We start from the raw sequence: 21,626 nt of genomic DNA on the forward strand, positions 1-21,626 counted from the left end.
AAAAATTTTTTTGCTGTAACAGTTTTCCTTTTCAAATTAACTTTAAATCTTGTTTTAATTAAAATTTAAATCCTAGTTTAACTTTAAGATATTGCCTTTGACATTCTAAAACTCTGATCAGAAACAAAAATCATTACTTATTAAATACTACATAGGTTGAACAGGTGACGATGTTTCCATCTCACACTCCCAAGAGAGCCAGGGTTTCTTAGGAAAGCATTCCTGGTATCTATCAGTTTCATAGTGCCTCAGCCATCTGTGTGAGTGTCCAGTTTCATTTGGCTTGTGCTGCTGACTCTTAGGTTTTCATGAAAGTTCATTTCCCTCTCCAGCTTCCTCTTCTGGTGCTGGCGAGACAAAGTGGAATTCAAGCTTAACTACCTTTCCTGTAGAGTAACTGGCCTTGTTTCGTGTATGAGGAAGCTAAAACTCAGGATGACCAAGAACCTTGATTTTGTTGTATTACTAATGAAAGGGTTTCACACTAGAAGTCTTTCATATTTTGTGTTTCCTTTTCTTTTTTTTTTTTGTTTTAAACTTTTTATTGACAACTTCCCTAAATATAGACAATATATCATGATGTGTTTCCTTTTCTTAAACAGTCTATTTTCCAGCCTCCAATTTCTGTGCTTTCAAAATGTACACTATACAAGGAACATATTTTATTTTTGTTTCTCTTGGAACTGACTATTAGAAGGTGATTATCTGTGTAATGTAAATGTAGGGAAACAAATGAAAGAGGAACCCTTCCTTTTGGGTTCCTGTTTTTCTCAAGTAGAAAAATAAAATCCCATGCCTAATAGGTAGGAGCAATCCATGTATTCTAAACAGAAAGCAGCAGATGTCAAGGTCATTGGAAATTAAGTCTTTTATAATCGTCTTTCACCTGGACAAGTCTTATGGCTTCTGTTGCTTTGGCCTCTTTAAAACCCATTATGCGGGCTAGAGAGATGGCTTAGCGGTTAAGCGCTTGCCTGTGATGTCTAATGACCCCAATTGGAGACTCGATTCTCCAGGACCCACGTAGCCAGATGCACAAGGGGGCGCACGCGTCTGGAGTTCGTTTGCAGTGGCTGGAAGCCCTGGTGCTCCCTTTCTCTCTCTCTCTCTCTCTCTGCCTCTTTCTCTCTCTGTCACTCTCAAATAAATAAATAAAAATGAATAAAACCCATTATGTGAAGGGAAAAGCCTTTTACCAAAAAGAAGAAAATTATAGTAGCTCTTCCTTTTTAGAAGTCCTCAGTGGTTCTCACTCCATTTAGACTGCCCCCGCCCCATTTCCTTTCTTTGCTAGCAAAGCTTTAGGAGGTCTAGCTTACATTGATTTACCTATCCATGGTTATTTCTTACTGTTTTCATTCTTCCCTCCAACAATGTGCTAGAATGGGACCCAACTTAGGGCCTGAAATTTCTATTCATAAGAGATTCTCCTTCCTTCGATTTTTACATGGCTGGATCCAAATTTCTGTTTAAATGGCTTCTCTTCCAAAGGGCCTTCCCTCTCCAAGTAGCCACCCAATTAAAACCACCATCAGATTACTTACAATAATTTATCAGCATATTGCTTAACACTAACGTTTTTCTTCCCCTTTCACCTCCAGATCTCTAGGACCTAGACAAAGTTGTCTTTATCACTGCTCAACAATCTGAAATAGTGCCTAAACCATGTAAGAACTCAACCAAAATTTGTTTTAGTAAACTTAGAACTGAACCCTTTCTTTCCAGTACCCCTCTACTGAACAGAGGCAAATTTAAACCATAATGAGGATGCACTTAAAAATGTCTTCTGTAACAGCCATTTCCAATTTGATAAATAGATTGTCCTTGCCAATATAGTGCACTTGGCTGGACTATCCCTTCCTATTTTAACTGGAAACAGTCAACATGGCTTTTAATCTGAGGCTTGGCTTCTTTGTGACCACAGCCTTAATTCTGGGTTTACATTCTTAACCCACTCAGTGTGAGCACTATGGCCTGCGGTGTAGGTCTCTACACTGACTACTGAGGTTCCAGAGGACCAAGGGCTTTGTGCGCCCCGAGTGGTCATCTCAGAAGATGCTGGGGTGAAGGGGCGGGCCATGTGGAAGGATGGGGTTCGCAGGTGCTTCCTCATCTAGGGGGTCGCTTTGGGAAGGGCCCGGGGCTTCAGGAACGCGGCCAAGGTAGCCTTGGGGGCGAAGAAGGAGCCTCGAAGGCCCCAGGCAGTAAACCCAAGGGGTGGAAAGGAGGGCACGGAGGACCTGAAACCAAACCTACGGAGCAAGACAAGGCCAGCTGTACCGGCAAACTGTTTCCAAGGAAACGGACCAGGAAACGCGCAAGACGTCAGCGGCAGGTTCGTAGGTCAGCTTCGAGTATAAAGCTCCCACGGCTTTGCAGCTTCTGACCAATGGAGAGGCCGTCTCTACGTCACGTGACCGACAGCCCGCTGCGCTGGCGACTCGGAGCACGTGGGAAGGTTTTTTTTTTCTTTTTCCTTCTTTAAAAACCCGCCCACTTTTGCGCGGGTCTGGCTCCCAGGTGGTTCTCGCGAGAGGTGCGCATGCTCTCGCGAGAGTGAGTGGGAGGCGTGGGGGTAGGCGCACCGCGGGCAGGAGCTGCGGCGGCGGAAGCCGAGGGGGCGGGCCTGGGCGGGGAGGGAGGGAGGGAGGGAGGGCCGGGGCTGGTGCGGAGGGGCGCCCGCGGCGGTCGCGCCACGCGACACCGGTCGTTGCGGGCCAGGGATGGGCCGGTGACATGCCCGTGAGCTGCGGAGGCCGCGGCCGCAAGGTGAGCCGGGCACGCACGCTCTGCCCCGGCGTGAGTAGCGCGTCGGCCGGGGTGGCGGCGGGGTGTGTGGTCATGATGGATGCTTGGAGCCGCCGGGTTCGGTGGTCCCTAGTCCTTCGGCCTGTCACCAGTCCCGGCTTTGGCTCCTAGCCGCGCGGAGCTGCGCCTTCCCTTGGTGGTGGGAGGAAGGCGAAGGAGAGGGGTGGGGAAGGAAGCCCGGGCCCACAGAGGGGATGCGGGTCCCGGGAGGGAGTCCGGAGCATGACGCGGGAGCCGTCGCCGCGGGTGGTCGTAGGAGCTGGGCTCCTGGGTGCGTGAGTGTGGGTGTGCTTACTTTGTGTTAGTGTTTGCGCACGGCAGCACATAATACAGGAAGAGGAGGAGAGGGGAGGAGGACGTTGCACTTTGTCCCCAAACAGCATCCTTCCCTGTCAGAACCCCTGAGAGCTAGAGCTCTGGTTGCAGGCACTGCTCAAATCTTGACTGAGGCTGAAGGCCTCAAGAGCCACCTCTGAGCATTGATCCTTGCTTTTGCTGTCACATTTTCTGCCAGGCTGTGTGAGTGGTGAGCATGATGCCCATTCCGTATTCTAAATGGATTGGGGATACTTTAATTCCACGCCTTTGAATTGCTTTATAAGATATCAAATATGGCTGTAACCAAAGCATTTAAAAAGAAACCTAGCAAAACGACAATGATAGTGACCCTCTTTTTAAAAACCTAATTAATTAGCTTTCGATATGAAGCCATTCCATGGTGAGCAGTACTGCTAAGACACGTAGCGACTGGTCTTAGCACATACTGAGGTTAATCATTCCAATTCTCTAGCTTTATTTATTTATTTTTAATTTATTTTGGTTTTTCAAGGTAGGGTCTCCTAGTCCAGGCTGACCTGGAATTCACTATGTAGTCTCCAGGTGGCCTCGACCTCCTGATGATTCTCCTACCTTTGCCGCCCTAGTGCTGGGATTAAAGGCGTGCACCATCATACCTGGTCATTTCTCTAGCTTTTTTAATATCTAGTTGCTTCGCAAACAAGTTTTCGGTGTCTTCTCACCTTGTTAGCAATGTTGTATTGGTTTTATTATGTATGAAAAATTTGGAAAATAAAGAAAATACATTTGGAGTACTTACTTATGCAAAGATGATTCTTTGAATATCTTGGTCATGATTTTGTAGTAAATGGCAGCCCAGTGGCTGTCATGAGTGATGTCAGTGCAAATAGTGCCACCTAATCTTTAAAATTGATTAACATTTTTCATGTGATATCTTGGTTTTCCATACTTTGTTATGTTCTTTAGGCAGAACTGTGGCCCTAGAGTTGACAGTGAATTACACAGTTAGTTGTAGCTATACCAGAGTGAGATGAGAGATTAAAGGATTCAAGGGAGTCTGGAAGAATTGACTTCACAATCTGAGCTCTGATTTGCGATTAGTGTGTTGCAGCTGAGGCCTGCACCACTGCTCACATTGAAAGGATCTTTGCAGTATACTGTTAGGACCTTGATTTTCCTCAATTGTTGCAGGTAGTAGGGCAGTTGCCTAATACCTAGAACTACAGCGGGAGTGTTACTGAACTCCAAGACCAAGTCTAAAGGTAAAGAGACCTTTGCCCTTTAGGGTGTGAAAAAGTATGCTACTTAGGATTTTTTTCATTCTTTTTTCTGTTTGTTTGTTTTTTCGAGGTAGGGTCTCACTATAGCCCAGGCAGACCCGGAATTCACTATGTAGTCTCAGGGTGGCCTCGAACTCACCGCTATCGTCCTACCTCTGCCTCCCAAGTGCTGGAATTAAAGGCGTGCACCACCATGCCCGGCGATTTTTTTCTTTTAATTCTAAGAAATATGGAAAAGTTGTGTAGACCAGTTCAAATCATACATGTAGGTCATTTAAAGGAAAATTCCTCAGTTTATATAAATAGGGGAAGTCTATCAATAGATGAAGAAAATCTGAGAAATTTACTTGACTGGGTAAAGGACAGCCCCCTCCTATTCCATCTGGCAAAGAGAATGAACAACTAACTGTGTGTTACTGGTTCTTAGAACCTTTTGGAAAGGTTTCAAGCTTTCAGGGCATTTGTTGCTTTGTTTTGCCTTTGAGAAGTAATTGCTGTAAGTTTGGGTAGAGTGATAAACTTAGGTAAACTGGTGTGTGTGTGTGTGAAATGGCTTGCACAGTAGTTAAAAATCAACTACTGGGAGGGGAGGTCATGAGAGGTGCAAACAGGTCAGGATATAAGCTTAGCCTGTGTGAGTTAAGGGTGTACAAACTGGTAATATGGCAAAGGCGAAGGAAAATATATCAGTTTAAAAACATTGCACAAATCCAAATATTTTCTCTTTTTTTGTTTTTGCTTATTCTCACAGACAAAATTTTGTTAAAAAAAAAAAGTGGTGGTTCACGTCTTTAATCCCAGCACTTGGGATACTTAGGTAGGATTGACTGTGAGTTCCAGGCAAGCATGAGACTACATAGTGAATGAATTCCAGGTCAGCTTGGGCTCGAGCAAGACCCTGCATCAACAATAACAAAAATTAACAAACAGTATTGGAGAGATGCCTTAGCAGTTAAGGCATTTGCCTGCATAGTCAAAGGACCCAGGACCTACATAAGCCAAATGCACAAGGTGGTACACACATCTGGAATTCATTTGTGGTGGCCAGATTCCCTGATGTGCCCATTCTCTGTCTCTGACACATTCTGTCTCTCTCAAATAAATAAATAAAAATAAAACCGCAACAATAAATCTTCTTGGAGTAAAAGTATGATAAAGAGCTGGGTGCGGTGGTGCACACCTTTAATCCCAGCACTTGGGAGGTAGAGGTAGGAGGATCACCATGAGTTCAAGGCTACCCTGAGACTACATAGCAAATTCCAGGTTAGCCTGGCCTAGAGTGAAACTCTACCTCAAAAAGCCTATCTATCTATGATAAAACTTTACATTTTTTTTAGCACTATTCCCAGTGTTTTTTTTTTTTTTTTGACCTTCTTTAATGGCTTGAGAATTATTTGGCTATAAGAATCAAAAAGCCATTTGAATAAACTCTACTTTAAAGAGGTGTTTGTTATATAGCTGGAGCACTGCCCCTGAAGTCCAGTATGATCTCAGCTCATTGTTCTGAGATCCACATAGTCTTGAGGCAGGCACTCTTCAAGTTTGCCTCTAGAAACTCAGTCTTAGTTCTCTGCTGTTCATTACATTGTCCAGTTTCTTTCTATTGGTCATGTCTTGAAAGCTGTTTTGGTTTATGTCTCCCCAGTACTTTGATTTGCCAGAGTGCTAACATCAGACTCACCTTGACTCTGCAGCATGGTTTCTGACAAATATCTCCAAATCCCAGTCATAAATGTACTTAGGAAGAATGTATGGTCAGCGTTCTCATCCCTGTGGAGCTGGCTGGGGTTGGAGTGGTAAGATGGAAATGGAAAAATGGAAAAAGGATGGGGAGGAGACTTAAGTGGGTCACAGTTTGTAGGGCAGTTTTCATACTGTCAAAGCACATTCTTTCAGACAGTCATGTGGATAGGGAGATGATGATGGGAACCTTTAGTGTACTGTCCTGGAGCTTCTCCAGCATTGCCTTGAATTTGCTTTCAGGTTGTCAAACTCAGTAGTCTCTTTTTCATGACAGATTTTCCTAAGTGTGAGTTTGGGCACATGCTTTGTGCTTTACTTCCCTAAATGTCAAGTGCATGTAATAATCATCATAATAATAGCTTCTAAGAGTTAAGAATTTGTAAAGCAGTTAATTTATAGCTGCCACATAGAAGGAACAATGCAAAAGTATGGTGTTAGTTAGTATTTATTGATTATGTACTGTGTGGTACTGTGGACTGAGCTTTTGCAGTTTTCTGAGATAAAGCATCACATCTACTGTCAAGGAGCAATCTAGTGTTGAGCATACATACTTGATTGTATTTCTTGACTTTTAGAAGTCTCTTCCATCTGCCTTTTAGATTGCCACCTAATTATGGTTCCTTTTTTTTTTTAAACCTGCCCTACATTCATTGATCATGGTTTCTCCTTTAGGTTCTCTGTTAATATTCTGTTCTTTCCTAATACCTAGTATCAGCTTTTAAAAATATATATTAATATAATTTTTATTAATTATTAATTTATAATTAATTTATTATTATTAATATAAATTTTAATTTATTTATTTGAGAGAGGGAGGGAGGGGAAGATAGGGAGAGAATAGGCTCACCAGGGCCTCCAGCCATTGCATATGAACTTCAGATGCATATACCACTTTGTACATCTGGCTTACAGGAGTTCTGGGGAATTGAACCTGGGTCCTTTGGCTTTGTAGGTAAGCACCTTAACTGCTAAGCCATCTCTCCAGCCTCAGTATCAACTTTTTAACTGTATATATGGATGATTCTTAGAGTACTATTTCTAGGTCTGACCCCCAACTAAATCTGACTTTAGTTGCCTTTCATCATATGGACATGTAACACTTTTTATTTGCTTTTCCAGGTAGGGTCTCGCTTTAGTCCAGGGTGACCTGTAATTCACTCTGTAGTCTTGGTGGCCTTGAGCTCATGGCCTGTCTCCTATGCACTGGGACTTAAGGCATGTGCAACCACGTTTGGCTCAAAACACTTCTCTCTTAACAGTCTTGAAACCTTAAGGTCATCCTTCACCCTATTCCTTACACCTCATATATCTTATCAGTTAATGGTCTCTGTGTGGGCTTACAGGGTTTGTCTAATGTGCCAAGCACTAGACCTTTGGTAGTGCATATCCACTCACACATTCCTACTCCTGGCAGCTTGAATAGAATTTTACTACATTTTAATTATATTTATGTAATTTTACTATATTTGTGAGGCTTCTTAAATGCCTTTTCAGTTATGTATGTTTAGAATAGCAAGTGTCAATTGTAAAGAGGAATGTGTTCCTGGGTTAAAATTCTGAACATACTTTCTCTTAGAAGTAATCTTGTTAATGGGTTATGCATAATACTAAGAACTTTGTTCAACTTATGGACCACATGATTGTATTGAAAACACAACACTTAAGGATTCAGTTGGTATGTGTTTGCGTTTTTAAGTTGTATTTTCTGTTGGTATAGAAGTAGTTGTGAAGTTACTAACAATCCAGGCTTAGTATTTGCCAGTACTTGAAACACCGTTGAGTGGCTAGGCTCAAATATGCTTTAGAAAAGGAACCAAGCCTGGAAGGTAGTTGAAAGACTGGTGACTTTCTTCTATGAATGTTTGAGAAAACAAATGTAGCAGAGCAGATATTCCTGGATTGATTTTAAAAAGAAGTTATTAGGTAGATGGTATCATGTTCTTGGTGAAATTCCCCTTTACCTTATAGCTTGTCCAATAAATAATGTTTGTTTGTTGTAGATAAGACCTTTGAGGAATGCAGAGATGAGTAAGGCATGGCCAATAAGAGCAAGGCTTTTCACTATTATGTCCAAGTCACTTAGGCACTTTGTGAATGCTAGTGTTGACTGCTGCTGTTAGTGTTTACCATTAATGCAGGACATAAACTTGTATACATTTAACTGTGATTTAAGGCACACTGCTTCAAATACTAAAGTTAGTTTTGCCTCTCGAGGAACATTTGACTACTGGAGAGTTGTTTTTCACAGCTGAGTGGATGCTGCTGGCATCTAGTGTGTAGAGACCTAGGGTGCTGCCAGTAAGTGTTCTACCTTAATGCACAGACCTCGGCTACAAAGACCTGCCTACCAGCAATGTCATTAAAGCTAAGGGTGAGAAGAACAAAATGTATATTGTGCATGCAGGAATGAAATTGATTGAGGAATAAAAAGTAAACAGGCAGAAACTATAGAAAATAAGCATCTTGATGTTAGGAATGTTCAGTCTTAACATAATGGATTGTTGTTGTGAAAGGTAAAAATATAGTAATGATAGCTGTGGTAGTTTTAGATTTGTAAGTCAAAAACAGGTCTGCACTTAAGGGAAGGGCCAACCTTTCAGTTCCTGCCTTATCAGGTAGCTGTTGTTACCTGTAGCTGCATGCATTCCTGTGAAGGCGAGTCGCAGTCTCTTCAGGAAGGAGGATGACATCACCAATATTTCCCTGCCCATTATTAGGCATAATACTGATTGATTTTTTTTTTAGTGGTTGCTGCAGGGTTTACCACTTTAACTTAAACATTTTTTTTTCAAATAACATCATTTCATATATAGTGTAGAAATCTTATGACAGTATTTTTTCACCTCCCACCCACCATCCTTTGTTCTTTTTTGTCATATTCTTTATGCTGAGTACATTGTTATTTTTAGTTTAAACAGTGATTTTCTTTTAAAGAGCCTAAGAAGGGAGAAAATAATTTTTATATTACCATTATGTTTTTCATTTCAGGCATTCTTTACTGCATTGATAGATCCAGATTTTCATCTGGCATTGTTTTTCCTTTGCTGAAGAATTTCTGTTCATAGTTATTCTTATGTGATTAGTTAATGATGAATTCTTACAGTTCTTACTAGTGGAAGACATTTTCCTTAGGATCAGGCTTCTAGGTTGGCACCTATTTTCTTCTCAGTGGCTCCATGGTACAGTGTCATCTGTTTTCTGGACTGCTTCTCTCCTGATTGGTTTTTGTGTCCCAGAGGTATGTTGTGTTCTCATTATCATTTGATTCTATGATTTTTTTAAATTTCCTTCTTGATTTTTTATTTTTATTTTTGGTTTTTCAAGATAGAGTCTTACTCTAGCCCAGGCTGACCTGGAATTTGTTAAGTAGTCTCAGAGTGGCCTCAAACCATGGCAATACTATCTGCCTCCTGAGTGCTGGGATTAAAGACATGTGCCACCATGCTTGGCTTACCTTCTTCATGGACCCATTCATTATTTAGTAGTATACTGTTTAGTTTCCATGATTTTGTGTATGCTCTATAGCTTTTCTTGCTGTTGATTTGTAGTTTAATCTCATTGTAATCAGAAGGAATGCAAGGAATTATTTCAATTTTCCTGTATTTGTTAAGATTTGCTTTGTGTCCTAATATCTGGTCTATTTTAGAGAATGTTCCATGTGCTGCTGAAAAGAATGTATATTCTGTAGCATTTGAATGTGATGTTCTGTAGCTATGTGCTAGGTCCATATGTTCTATGACATAATTTAATACAGATGCTTCTCTGTTTATTTTTTGCAGGGATGACTTTTCAGTTGATGAGAGTGGGGTGTTGAAGTCACCCACTAGAACTGTGTTTGGTATTATCTGTGACCTTAAGTCTTCTTGTTTTGTAGTTCTTCCTGTTTTTCCTTTACTTGCTTGTATTAACTATTATATGAGTATGGTTTATTTTTTTCCTATTTCCTTATGTGTGTGCTTTTCTTTATCTTTAATATGAAGGATTCTATCAAGTAAAGTTTGTGTTGAGTAATCTGCTGTTATCTTGATGGGCTTGCCTTTATAAGTGACTTGATGTTTCTCTCCCTGGTGGTTTGAATAGAATAGGTGGCCCCCAATATATTCAATTCTTTATTTTTTGTAGTTTGCATCTGCTGGCTACCTGGCTGGAGGCAGTGTCACTGGGTGGTCTTAAGGTGTGGTGGTGGGTTTCTGATTTCAATCTAAAGATATGCAAAGTGTGCCTAGCTGGAGTTCCTGAAGTATGTTGTGGCTTTTGACCTTTAGGCTTGTGCTTCTCTCTGTCTGCTTGGGCCTGTGAAGGCAGGCCAGCTTCTTCTGCCATTATGGAACTTCCCCTGGATCTGTAAGCTTCAATAAATCCCTTCCTCCATAACTGTACCTGGTCTGAAAGTTCATCTCAGTGAACTTGAAGCTGTCTGCTACACTCTAACTGCATTCAATATATTTTCTTTGGTTTGTGTGTTTAGTAGTTTAATTATAATATGGCAGTGAGAGGTTCTTTCCTGATTTTGTCTGTCTGGTGTTCTAAAGGCTTTCTGTATCTGTTTGGCATCTCTTTCCCTATTTGGGGGAAATTTCCTTCTCTGATTTTGTTGAAAATGCCTACTATGCCTTTGGAGTAAAATTCTCCTCCTTTTACTGTGCTCTGAATTCTTACATTTGATCTTTTCCTTGTGTCCCAAGTGTCTTGAAATTCCCATTCATGCCTTCTTATTAGTTTGTCTTACTCTTTGTTGGATGGTATCATGTCTTCTAGTCTAGATATTCTGTACTCTTGTTGATCTATTCTGCTGGTGTGACTTTCTACAGAGTTTTCTATTTGACTTACACTGTTTTGTATTTCTAGTATTTCAGTTGGTATTTTCATTATTTCTATTTCCTTACTCATGTCTTATGTTGACCTTAATTACTTAAGCTGGTTTTTTGTGTTATCTTGGGATTCCTTCAGTTGGTTTTCTTCTTTGATTCCTTTGAACATAGATATAATCATTTAAAAATATTCTTTGTGGGCTGGAGAGATGGCTAAGCGGTTAAGTGCTTGCCTATGAAGCCTAACAACCCCGGTTCGAGGCTCGGTTCCCCAGGTCCCACGTTAGCCAGATGCACAAGGGGGTGCATGCGTCTGGAGTTCGTTTGCAGAGGCTGGAAGCCCTGGCGCACCCATTCTCTCTCTCTCCCTCTATCTGTCTTTCTCTCTGTGTCTGTCGCTCTCAAAAAAAAAAAAATTAAAAAAAAATTCTTTGTCAGGCATTTAATCTAAATCAGTCTCACTGGAGATAATTGCTGATGGTTTTATAAATTTTGGTAGAATTGTATTGTCTTGATTTTTTGTGTTTCTTGTATTATGTAGATATTTTTGCATCTTGAATTAATTTGCTACTTGGGTTTTCTAATTATCTATAGTATTCTAAACATGTAAGTCGACTTTATATATCTTTAGGGTAGGAGCTTAAGGTGCCAGGTGTGGCACCTTAACAGCAGAAGTGATCCTAAGTCTTGAGTTTGCCTGCTGTGCAAGTATTCTAGTAGGCTGGAAGGAGAAAATTACTGGCAAATTCTAAAATTTAACAGCACAGAGTATTTAGGCAAGAGTAGGATTAAAGTAAACAGATAATGTAATAAATCAAAGTCCCTTATGTTGCCCCACACCCTTAATTCTTTCAACTGGGAAGCTGAGATTTCTGATCTGAAATGGATTCCAGGTTAGCCTGGGGCCAAGTGAGACACTGCCCCCAATAATGACTGCAGAAAAAGACAAAGGTCCTATAAGTCAGGAAATGTCAAAGACAACAATAGTCAACACCAAAATACAGCTTATTTCACAATGGCAAACCCAGTCAAAAATGCATCAATCTAATCCTAACACATAACCTGTCCTGACATGAAAGCTGAGATTAACACTTTCAGTTTGTGTAAATGGGTCCTGTTACCTTTTGGGATGGTTTCCAATCTCATCTATGCTGCGTGTCTACCTCAATCCCTTTGTTTTGTGCTGTGGACTCAGGCTGGTTGGGTCATTGTATCTGGTGTTCTGATGTGCTTTGTTGGGTGCTGTGTGAGGAGGGAGGGTGTTGGGTGGGTGATTTTCCAGTGGTTCATAGCACTGGTGGTTGGGGGAAGGGAGGCTTTGCAGAAGAGTAGAATTGTACCGGAGCTGCTCAGCTGGTTCCATTTGTGTTCTCCTAAAGCAGCTGCTCAGCTGGTTCCCCTGTCTTCTCCTTCAGGTTTCTTGACTTTGCAAGGAGCCTGGTATGAAAGGAAAATCCCTTCACCTGGCTTCTCCTGCTGCCTTGGCAGAGCCAGGCAGCTGTGTGGACCAGCGTTGTGGCTGGAGCTGATTTTGGCTGGATGTCTTTTTGTTCATTTTTTATTTTTATTTGAGAGCGACAGACACAGAGAGAAAGACAGATAGAGGGGGAGAGAGAGAATGGGCGCGCCAGGGCTTCCAGCCACTGCAAACGAACTCCAGATGCGTGCACCCCCTTGTGCATCTGGCTAACGTGGGACCTGGGGAATTCAGCCTCGAACTGGGGTCCTTAGGCTTCACAGGCAAGCGCTTAACCGCTAAGCCATCTCTCCAGCCCTTGGCTGGATGTCTTGATTGCTAGAAACTCTGTGTCTCTCCTGTTTCTCTGTTGAGGATGATAGTACCTTACACACCTTCACTTTTATTTTGCTGTTTTTTTGTGTATTTCAGGCTGCTTTGGTGTGTCTACTATGCCGTCATCTTACTCAGTGGTCCCCAGATAGCTTTTTGTTTGTGTTTTGTTTTGGAAGGTAAAGTCTTGCTCTACCCAGGCTGAAGTAGAATTAGTCTCAGACTGGCCTAGAACTCAAAGCCATCCTCCTACCTCAGCCTCCAGAGTGCTGGGATCAAAGGTGTGTGCTACCATGCCTAGCCTGATTGCTTTTTATTACTGCTTTCTACCAATTTAGTCAAAATGTACTTTGGTGGTTTTCTTTATGTTTATTAATTTTTATTGGTGTTTCTTGTATCTGTCCCTTTCATTTCATTACATTTGGTAAATTCTGGATCCATTAGTCTTAAAATGTTTTTGCTTTTGTTTCTGACCGCTCTAGTTTTTGTGACTCCATATACCTGCCCTTTTTATCTGGGTTTATCTGTTTTTGTTTTCCTTTTTTTTTTTTTTTTGAGATAGGGTCTCACTCTAGCTCAGGCTGACCTAGAATTCACTATGCAATCTCAGGGTGGCTTTGAACTCATGGTGATCCTCCTCCCTCTGCCTCTGGAGTGTTGGGATTAAAGTCATGTACTACCACGGCTGGCTGTTTACCATGTTTTATGTCTTTCTTTTTTTTCTTTTTTTAGAGAGAGCAAGAGAGAGACAGAAAGAGAAGTGATAGAGAATTGGCATTGTCAGGGCCTTGGCCACTGCAGTTGAACTCCAGATGCTTTTGCCACTTATTGGGCATATGTGACATTGTGCTTGCCTCATCTTTGGGTGTCTGGCTAACATGGGATCTGGAGAGAAGAACAATGGGTCCTTAGGCTTTGCAGGCAAGCGCACCTTAACTGCTAAGCCATCTCTCCAGTCCTCGCGTTTTATTTTTGATAGTTTCTCCCATCCAAGTACTAAACAGGCCAGACCCTGCTTAGCTTCCAAGATCGGGTAAGATTGGGCACATTAAGGGTGGTGTGGCCATAGACATTTTTGATAGTTTCTGTTACACTCTGTACAACTTACCTTTTCTTCTTCAGTGTCTAATTTGCAGTTAATTGCATACACTATGTTCTCCAGTTTAGAAATACTTTCGATTTTAAAAGTTCAATTTCAGTCTGATATTTTGTTTCTCCCTTGTGATCATATTTTTTTTCCTCCTTAATTGTGTGAGACATCATTACACATAGTTTATGTACAGTCCTTTTCTATTAATGGCCTCATCTCTGTCTCTTTTTTTTTTTTAAGCTGCCTTTTCTAGGTCTGCATTTGTCAGCTTTTCTCTCCTAGTTAGAACCCTGTTTTTCCCTCCTTTGCATACTTTACAGTCTTTTATTGTCTGCCAGTTTTATGCTTTGCCTGCTTGAATTCTAATTCTAGTTCTTAAGAGGGTTGGATATCATTGAAGCACACAGATTAATTGGAATTCGTTGAATTGTTTCAAGGTTTGTGTTTAAGTGTTGTTAGTCTGGGTTGAAAAGAGCCTTCAACATAATGTTTATTTTTCCTGTGTAAGTAACTTTGGGAAGAGTCTATTGCTCCATTACCAGCCCTCAATCTGGTTAGTAAAAAGTGGAAACTATTCCAAGCTCTTTTTGCTTCAGGTATCTGGTGGTCAACTGCTCTCTGGTTATTATTTCCCCAGTGTTAGGCTCTTAGTAATTAGCCAAAAATTATAGGGGAACCCTTCTGTACATCTCTAGAGCTCTTGCTCTCATTTCATTCTCCCTTTAGTAATGTATCCTGAAATTTTAAGTTAACTGTGTCTCCAAACTTTGAGTCTGTCTCTAAAACCACTGTCACTGCTAGACTACTTGAATTTCCTCTTTCTGTGTTGTGACCTGGAAGTAGCTGGCAGGCAGTGTTTCTCTTTCCTGCAGATTAGTCACAGGCCTGCATTACTGTTATCTGATGCTTGAGCACCAATGCTTTTGTTTATTGTAGTTATGATCAACAGAAAATTATCTTTTAACACTTGGCCATTTGGATTTTGGTTAACATATATATTTAGAACATATAAATATTTCAAGGACTGTTAAGTAGAAATTCTTATAAACTTTTACAAATTGTTAAATGTGACCATATTTATTTAAACATTTAAAGGACATATTTACTGATGTATTTATTGTTGAGACAGGGTCTCACTATGAGACCTAGAATAGCCCCAAACTCCCAGTCCTTTTGCCTCAGCCTTCTAAATTCTGTGTTTACAGGTGTGTGCCACCATGCCTGGCATAAAATTGTTTCTACTTAGCAATTTTTTTTCTCTCTTGGTTTTTCAAGGTAGGGTTTCACCGTAGCCCAGGCTGACCTGGAATTCGCTATATAGTCTTAGGGTGGCCTTGAACTCATAGGGATCCTCCTACCTCTGCCTCTTGAGTGCTGGGAGTAAAGGCATGTGCCAACACACCTGGCTATTTAGCAAATTCTTGAATGCTACTACGTTAAAATACAAAAACATAAAGTACTTTTGTCCTCAAGGAACTCACAAGAGGGAAGTGTGAAAGCAGTGGCATCAGTGGATTAAACGACAAACCACTGGGAGAGCATTAAGGAGGACTGTAGCAAAGGCTACATCTTGAACTGATGCATGAAGTTAGTGCTGTTCAGCTGACAGAAGTGAGAAGGCCGGTTTGACTGCAGTTTGGGAGCATGACATGTCAAGAAGGACTTGGTAATTTGTTAGATGTAATCATCAGGAGGGGTCAAGGGAAAAATCAGTTTCCAATATGGCCAACTACAGAGTTGTTTTACTGGTTTACTTCCTTTTACTGAAATAAGAAATGGTTAGGTAGGAAGTTTGCTTCTGATTTTAAATTAACTTTATTTTATTTTTATTTGCTTATAAGAGAGACAAAGATAGAAAAAATGGTCATGCTAGGGCTTCTAGCCTCTGCAAATGAACTCCAGATGCATTGTGCCATCTTGTGTATCTGGCTTTACATGGGTCCTGGGGAATTGAACCTGGATCCTTTGGTTTTGCATTCAAGTGCCTTAATTGCTGAGCTGACTCTCCAGCCCCTGATTTTAAACATAATAATTTTCTTTTGAGGTAGGGTCTCACTCTGGTCCAGGCTGACCTGGAATTAACTGTGTAGTCTCAGGGTAGCCTTGAACCCATGGCGATCCTCCTACCTCTGCCTCCTGAGTGCTGGGATTAAAGGCATGTGCCATCACACCCAGCCTTTATTTTATTTTATTTTTTTTTTTTTATGTAGGGTCTCAGTCCAGCTGAAGCTGACCTGGAATTCATGATGTAGTACCAGGGTGTCCTTGAGTTTACTGCAATCCTCCTTCCTCTGCCTCCTCAGTGTTGGGATTAAAGGTGTGCACTACCAGTAATTTTTGTGTTCTGTATTAGTATGACAAAATACCCAAGGTTAGATACTTTATAGAGAGAAGATGTTTAATAATAGCTCACAGTTTTAAAGATCAAATGACCCAGATTGGGTGGCTTCTTCTTTTCAGCCTCTGGTCAAGGCTTTCTAGATCAATTATAGCATGGAAGAAAACTTCATGGCCAGATTGAGTGCCAGAGGGAAACATTAGGACAGGAAGCCTGACTGCAAGGAGGGGCCATGATCTAACAACCCACCCATGAGAGATAGACTTAACTCATTCTTTAAGGAAGGTGGGACCCTTACAGTCTAAATACCTCTCTATAGATCCCACCCATATGGATGATTTATACTCCAGTACACGAATCTAAGGGATAAGTCATATCCAAACCCTAGGGTCATTTAATTGCAAATATCTACTAGAGTATTCGATATAAGGAATTGAAACTCAAAAATCAATGAACTGAATTTGAGCTACAATCAGTGACTTAGTTGCAAAGTTCATTTCTTTTACTATAACTGTTATTCCCTGCTTAAAATTCTTGTTTAGAGCCATACAGGAGGCTTAGTGGTTAAGGTGCTTGCCTGCAGAGCTAAGGACCTGTGTCCCATTACCCAGTACCCACAGAAAGGCAGATGCGCAAAGTGGCACATGCCTCTGGAGTTTGTTTGCAGAGGCTAGAGACCATCTCTCTGTATCTCTGCCTCTTTCTCTGTCAGATAAAAAGTAAATTCTGTTTATTTATCTGGAATAAAACAAATAAACATTAAAGGAAAAGTTTATTTTTTATTTATACAGAATAAAACAAACATTAAAGGAAAAGTTGCTGTGTGTAGGGCAAGATATGGTTTGATTTTTTTCCTTTCATAATCTGGAACTGCATTCTTTCTTCTGTAAGATGAGAACATTCTGCCCTTGCTCTTTTCTTTCTCCACCATCTACAAATGTCATTTTTCATTACTTTACCAGAAGTATGTTGTGTCATCTCCTGTTGAAATCTCTCCAGCCCCACTCTTCATTTTTAAGGGTTACCGTCACCTCATAGAGAGAGTTGGGATGAGAGATGAATCCTAGGTGATCTAGACACTTCTGTTTCTTGCATCTAGATTTTCTTATTTCTTTTATTAAGTGTAGTGAACTTCTCAAACCTTTAGTACTATAGGCGAGAACTTAAGAGTTCCTGGTTGCTGGAATTAAAAATTTTATATTTAAATGCCAGCTCTGCCATTTTCTGTTTAGGCCTAAGTGAATTGCTTAGTTTCACTTTGCCTCCAGTTTTTTATGGGTAAAGCTTAAAGGTACTGAGATGTTAACATAAGTCTGTTGGCAAGCACTTAGGTCATTTTGAGCTCCAATTTAGAAAGTTTGGTGTTCCAGGATCATTATGTGCTTTGTTAAGCTTCCCAGAAATGTAGATGCTGGGTTAAAGGGTAAGAGTATTTTCAGAATTTTGATAATTGCCTTTCAGAAGTTATTACTCAGGAGGTGACTTTGAGAGTTCTGCTTGCTTTTTGTCTCAGTATTTTACATTTTAGGTGAAGTTTGGGACAAGTTGGTTTACCTCTAAGGGTTTTTTGGTAGTTGAAGAGAATGCTGTGTGAAGAAAGTAGTGAATTTGCCTAGAACAAATAAAAATATCATCTTTGTGTTCTATTCATATAAACCTTTGTACTTAAGTCTTGTTTTGGTAATTGTCTTCCTTTTGATCATTTTAGTCTATATGTAGATATCTTTTCTTTTCAGTTTTATGCATCCATAAGTTATTTTCCATTTGATTCTCACAATAAACTTGTCCAGTAAGTAGGGTTTTATGAATATTCAGCAAATAGAGCTGGAGACACTCGATTTACCCTGAGGTAACAGAGTACATGAAAGTAGGCAGGGTCTGTGGGAGATTCCCTGTGTGCTTTGTCTTGTGCTCTTGGAAACTGTGTTGTATTGTGGGGACTTTTCAGGATGCTGCTCCAATTTCAGTAATCAAATTTTATCATATAGAAGAGAATGCCACTGTAATTCTTTTCTTAAAAGTTAAAATCTAAGGCTGGGGAGTTTGCTCAGTGGTTAAGAGCACATGCAACTTAAACATGAAGGCTTCTTAGACCAGAAGCCACCAAGGTTGACTATCTAGAATCCATGGAAAACTGCATGTGGCCATGCACATGTGGGGGTGGAGATTCAGGAATTGCTGGGACTCACTGATGGACTGACAGCAGCTTTTAGTTGAGGGAGAGTCAACCCTGTCTCAAGTAAATATGTGGATAAGTGATAAAAGTAGGACACATGATCTCTTCTGGCATCTGTACATTCTCACATGGGGTGTGTGCAACTGCACACACATGTAAAACATTAAAATCTAGAACTCTCTAAAGGGGAGATACATGTGTGAAGTACTTTTATGTCTTTAGTGAACGTATAAAAACTATAAAATTGAACTTCACTAAAATTTAGTGAGGTTTTTAAAAAATAATTCTGCATGTGTGGGGAAGGGCTAGGCTGAAGTTATCTTAAATGTCTTAGAAAACCTCAAATAGTTAATCCTTACTGAGACTAGTTTGACTTACTGAATATATTTGAAAGTAATTAAACTTTTTCAAAATTTTATTTCTTATTTATATGAGAGAGAGAGAGAGAGAGGAGAGAGAGAGCATGAGGCAGATAGAATGGGCATGCCAGAGCCTCTAGCCACTGCAAATGAAGTCCAGGCGCATGTACCACATTGTGCATCTGGCTTACATTGGTACTGGGGAATTGAACCTGGGTTCTTAGCCTTCCCAGGCAAACACCTTAATCTCTAAGCCATCTTTCCAGTCCCTAATTTTTCTTAACATTGATGAATTCAGAATTTTTGGTTATTTAGAATTCAATAGTTTATGCCTACTCTGTTCTGTAATACAACTTTCCCCTAGAAGGCATTGAACTCAAGTGGACCACATGTTTCCTGTCCACTTTATCCATAGTTTGTAGCACAAATAGAAGTTAAATGAATGTTCTTTATTGAGTCCAGACATTAACTGGTTAATATCCTGAGTTTGTTTCTCAAAAGTTTTTGTTAAAACTAAAAATTAAAGCATCATTAAAAGTAAAACTGGGGCTAGAGAGATGGCTTAGCAGTTAAAGGCACTTACCTATGAAGCCTCTCGACCCAGGTGTGAGTCCCTAGTACCCATGTAAGCCAACTGCACAAAGTGGCAGCACATGAGTCTGGAGTTCCTTTGCCTGGTTGGAGGCCCTGGTGTGCCCATACTTCTTCTCCATGCCTCTCTCTCTAATAAATAAATAGTTTTTTTTTTTTTTTAAATAGTAAAGCTAATGCTTAGTTTTACTTGTTCCCTGAGGGTACATGGGGTGTGTACATGTACATGTACCTGCATGTGTGTATGATACTGTTACTAATCATTTAGCTTGGATGTTTTCTGGACTGTAGTCATTGATATGTTTTTGAATGTATAGATGAGGAATTTGTTATTCATCTAATTACATGTATATGAATTTCATTTCATTTTGTTTGTGTAATTTCAAAACCTTCTGTACAGGAGATTAAAATGTTGCAACATTCACTCTTCTGAAGAGATGAATGACTTTGGGGAACAAAGATTTTTCAAATAACTTTTATTGAGGCTTTACAATTAAAAGGGGCAGTGAGATAAAACAGAAAACAGTCAACACGATTTTGAACCCAACGGTAAGATTTTTATAATTTTTTTTGTCACATTCACCTGTTTTTCAGATATAGATGTTGGGTTAGCTAAGTAAGTTTTTAGAATTCAGTGTTTTTGTTTCACTTTTAAATGCCTGACTTTAAGAAATTATTTTTACATAAGATATTTGCCTGAATAACTGAGTTTTCTTTCAAACTGTTTCCTTTAGGTGGCTTGTGGATTTACTCTTCTGTGATCACATACCATAGAAATACAGTTATGGCGACTCTCCAGCCTTTTAGATACAGTCATATGAAGAACAAAGCATCCATCAGAAAAGTAAGCTTACTGTAGTAGGTTCTTTTCAGTTTAGTGAAGATAATGTCATTTTTAAGTGAACCGTATTTAAGTTGGTAATAATTAAATCCTAAAAAGATTGGCATGCATGAAAATAGTGATATGAAATCATGATTACAATAATATTATTTCCAGGACTGGGGAGATGGCTTAGCAGTTAAGTGCTTGCCTGTGAAGCCTAAGGACCCTGGTTGGAGGCTTAATTCCCCAGGACCCACGTAAGCCAGATGCACATGGTGGCACATGCATCTGGAGTTCTTTGCAGTGGCTGGATGCCCTGGCATGTCCATTCTCTTATCTGCCTCTTTCTCTCTCTGTCTGTCGCTCTCAAATAAGTAAATAAAAATAAAATAAAAAAAAAACCTTTATTTCCTAAATCACAATGCATCCTCCCCATTTCTTCTCAACTGATATTTTCTTCTATTTGTTAGAAATAAGTTTTGATATACCTTTAGCTTTATCTTAAAGGTCCATAAAAAATATTAGCCGTTCATTCATGTAGCATAAATGAATTTAAAGGCTTTTATGTGTCAGGCCTATGCTAAATACTGGGTAAGTGGGAATGAGCAAATGAAATATATTTTTGGGGGGGAGGGGTGATATAGAGGTTTGAGCTTAGTTCTTTTCCAACTGAGCTATATATGACTCTGGCCCCTTTGAATTTTAGGGTGTTACAAAGGTCACTAGGCTGCCTCCTGCTTACAAGTGTATGCTGGCTGAAATGTGATTGATTGGTGTGTGTATGTGTTGTGTGCATGTGTTTTTGTATGTCGTGTGGGGTGCTCATACATACTTGATGTGTGTGAACATGCATGTGGAGGCCAGAGGTTGATGTTGGGGGCCTCTCAGTGGCTTTTCACCTTGTCCTTATTTGTAATTTCTTTTATCTAAGATATAGTCATTTAATTAAAAACATTAATCCTTGTTTTTTCCTTTATTGACAATTTTATACATGCATATAATATATTTTGAACATAATCCTCTCCATTATCTTCTATTATCTGCTTTCCTCATCCCCCTTCCACTGAACCCTTTCTTCATCCCATTTAGTCTCTCTCCTACTTTAATCTCTCTCTCTCTCTTTCTCTCTCTGTGTGTGTGTGTGTGTGTGTGTGTGTGTGTGTGTCCCACTGCATTTAATTAGGGTTCCTGCATGAGCATGGGTGAGGAATTTTTTTTATCAGAGCACATGCAACTCAACAGTGGCTATACCACCTAAAAAAAGTCTCGTACTTCTTGAACTACTATTAATTGCCAATAACTCCTCAGGGAGGGAAGGGGCCCTCATGCTGTCTTCCACCATCCCTGACAGAATGTGGATAGTAATGTCCAGGTAATGGTAATCACAGTGAGTTCATGAATACAAAGGCCAAATCATGTCCAGAGAACATTTCAAAACTCCTTTTCATCCTCTGGCTCTAAATTCTTTTTTTTTTTTAAAGACATTTCTTTTTTTTGACATTTGTATGTTTTATTTATTTA

General features: G+C 40.1%; 1 protein-coding gene across 5 annotated transcripts in view; it reads left to right on the forward strand.

Moving 5' to 3' along the window:
- The first annotated feature begins 2,673 nt into the window (after nt 1-2,673).
- The window catches only part of Akap11 (A-kinase anchoring protein 11), a 61,826-nt gene continuing 42,873 nt past the window's right edge, over nt 2,674-21,626 (forward strand). For all 5 annotated transcript variants that reach the window (XM_045144861.1, XM_045144864.1, XM_012950959.2 and 2 more), the window contains exons 1-2: nt 2,674-2,769; nt 20,017-20,126. In XM_045144861.1, coding sequence (XP_045000796.1) covers nt 20,067-20,126 — 60 coding nt within the window. In that variant the 5' untranslated portion in view covers nt 2,674-2,769; nt 20,017-20,066. The remainder of the gene's footprint in view (nt 2,770-20,016; nt 20,127-21,626) is intronic.

Source organism: Jaculus jaculus, chromosome 3 (genome assembly GCF_020740685.1).
Source record: "Jaculus jaculus isolate mJacJac1 chromosome 3, mJacJac1.mat.Y.cur, whole genome shotgun sequence".
Classification (NCBI taxonomy): Eukaryota; Metazoa; Chordata; class Mammalia; order Rodentia; family Dipodidae; genus Jaculus; species Jaculus jaculus.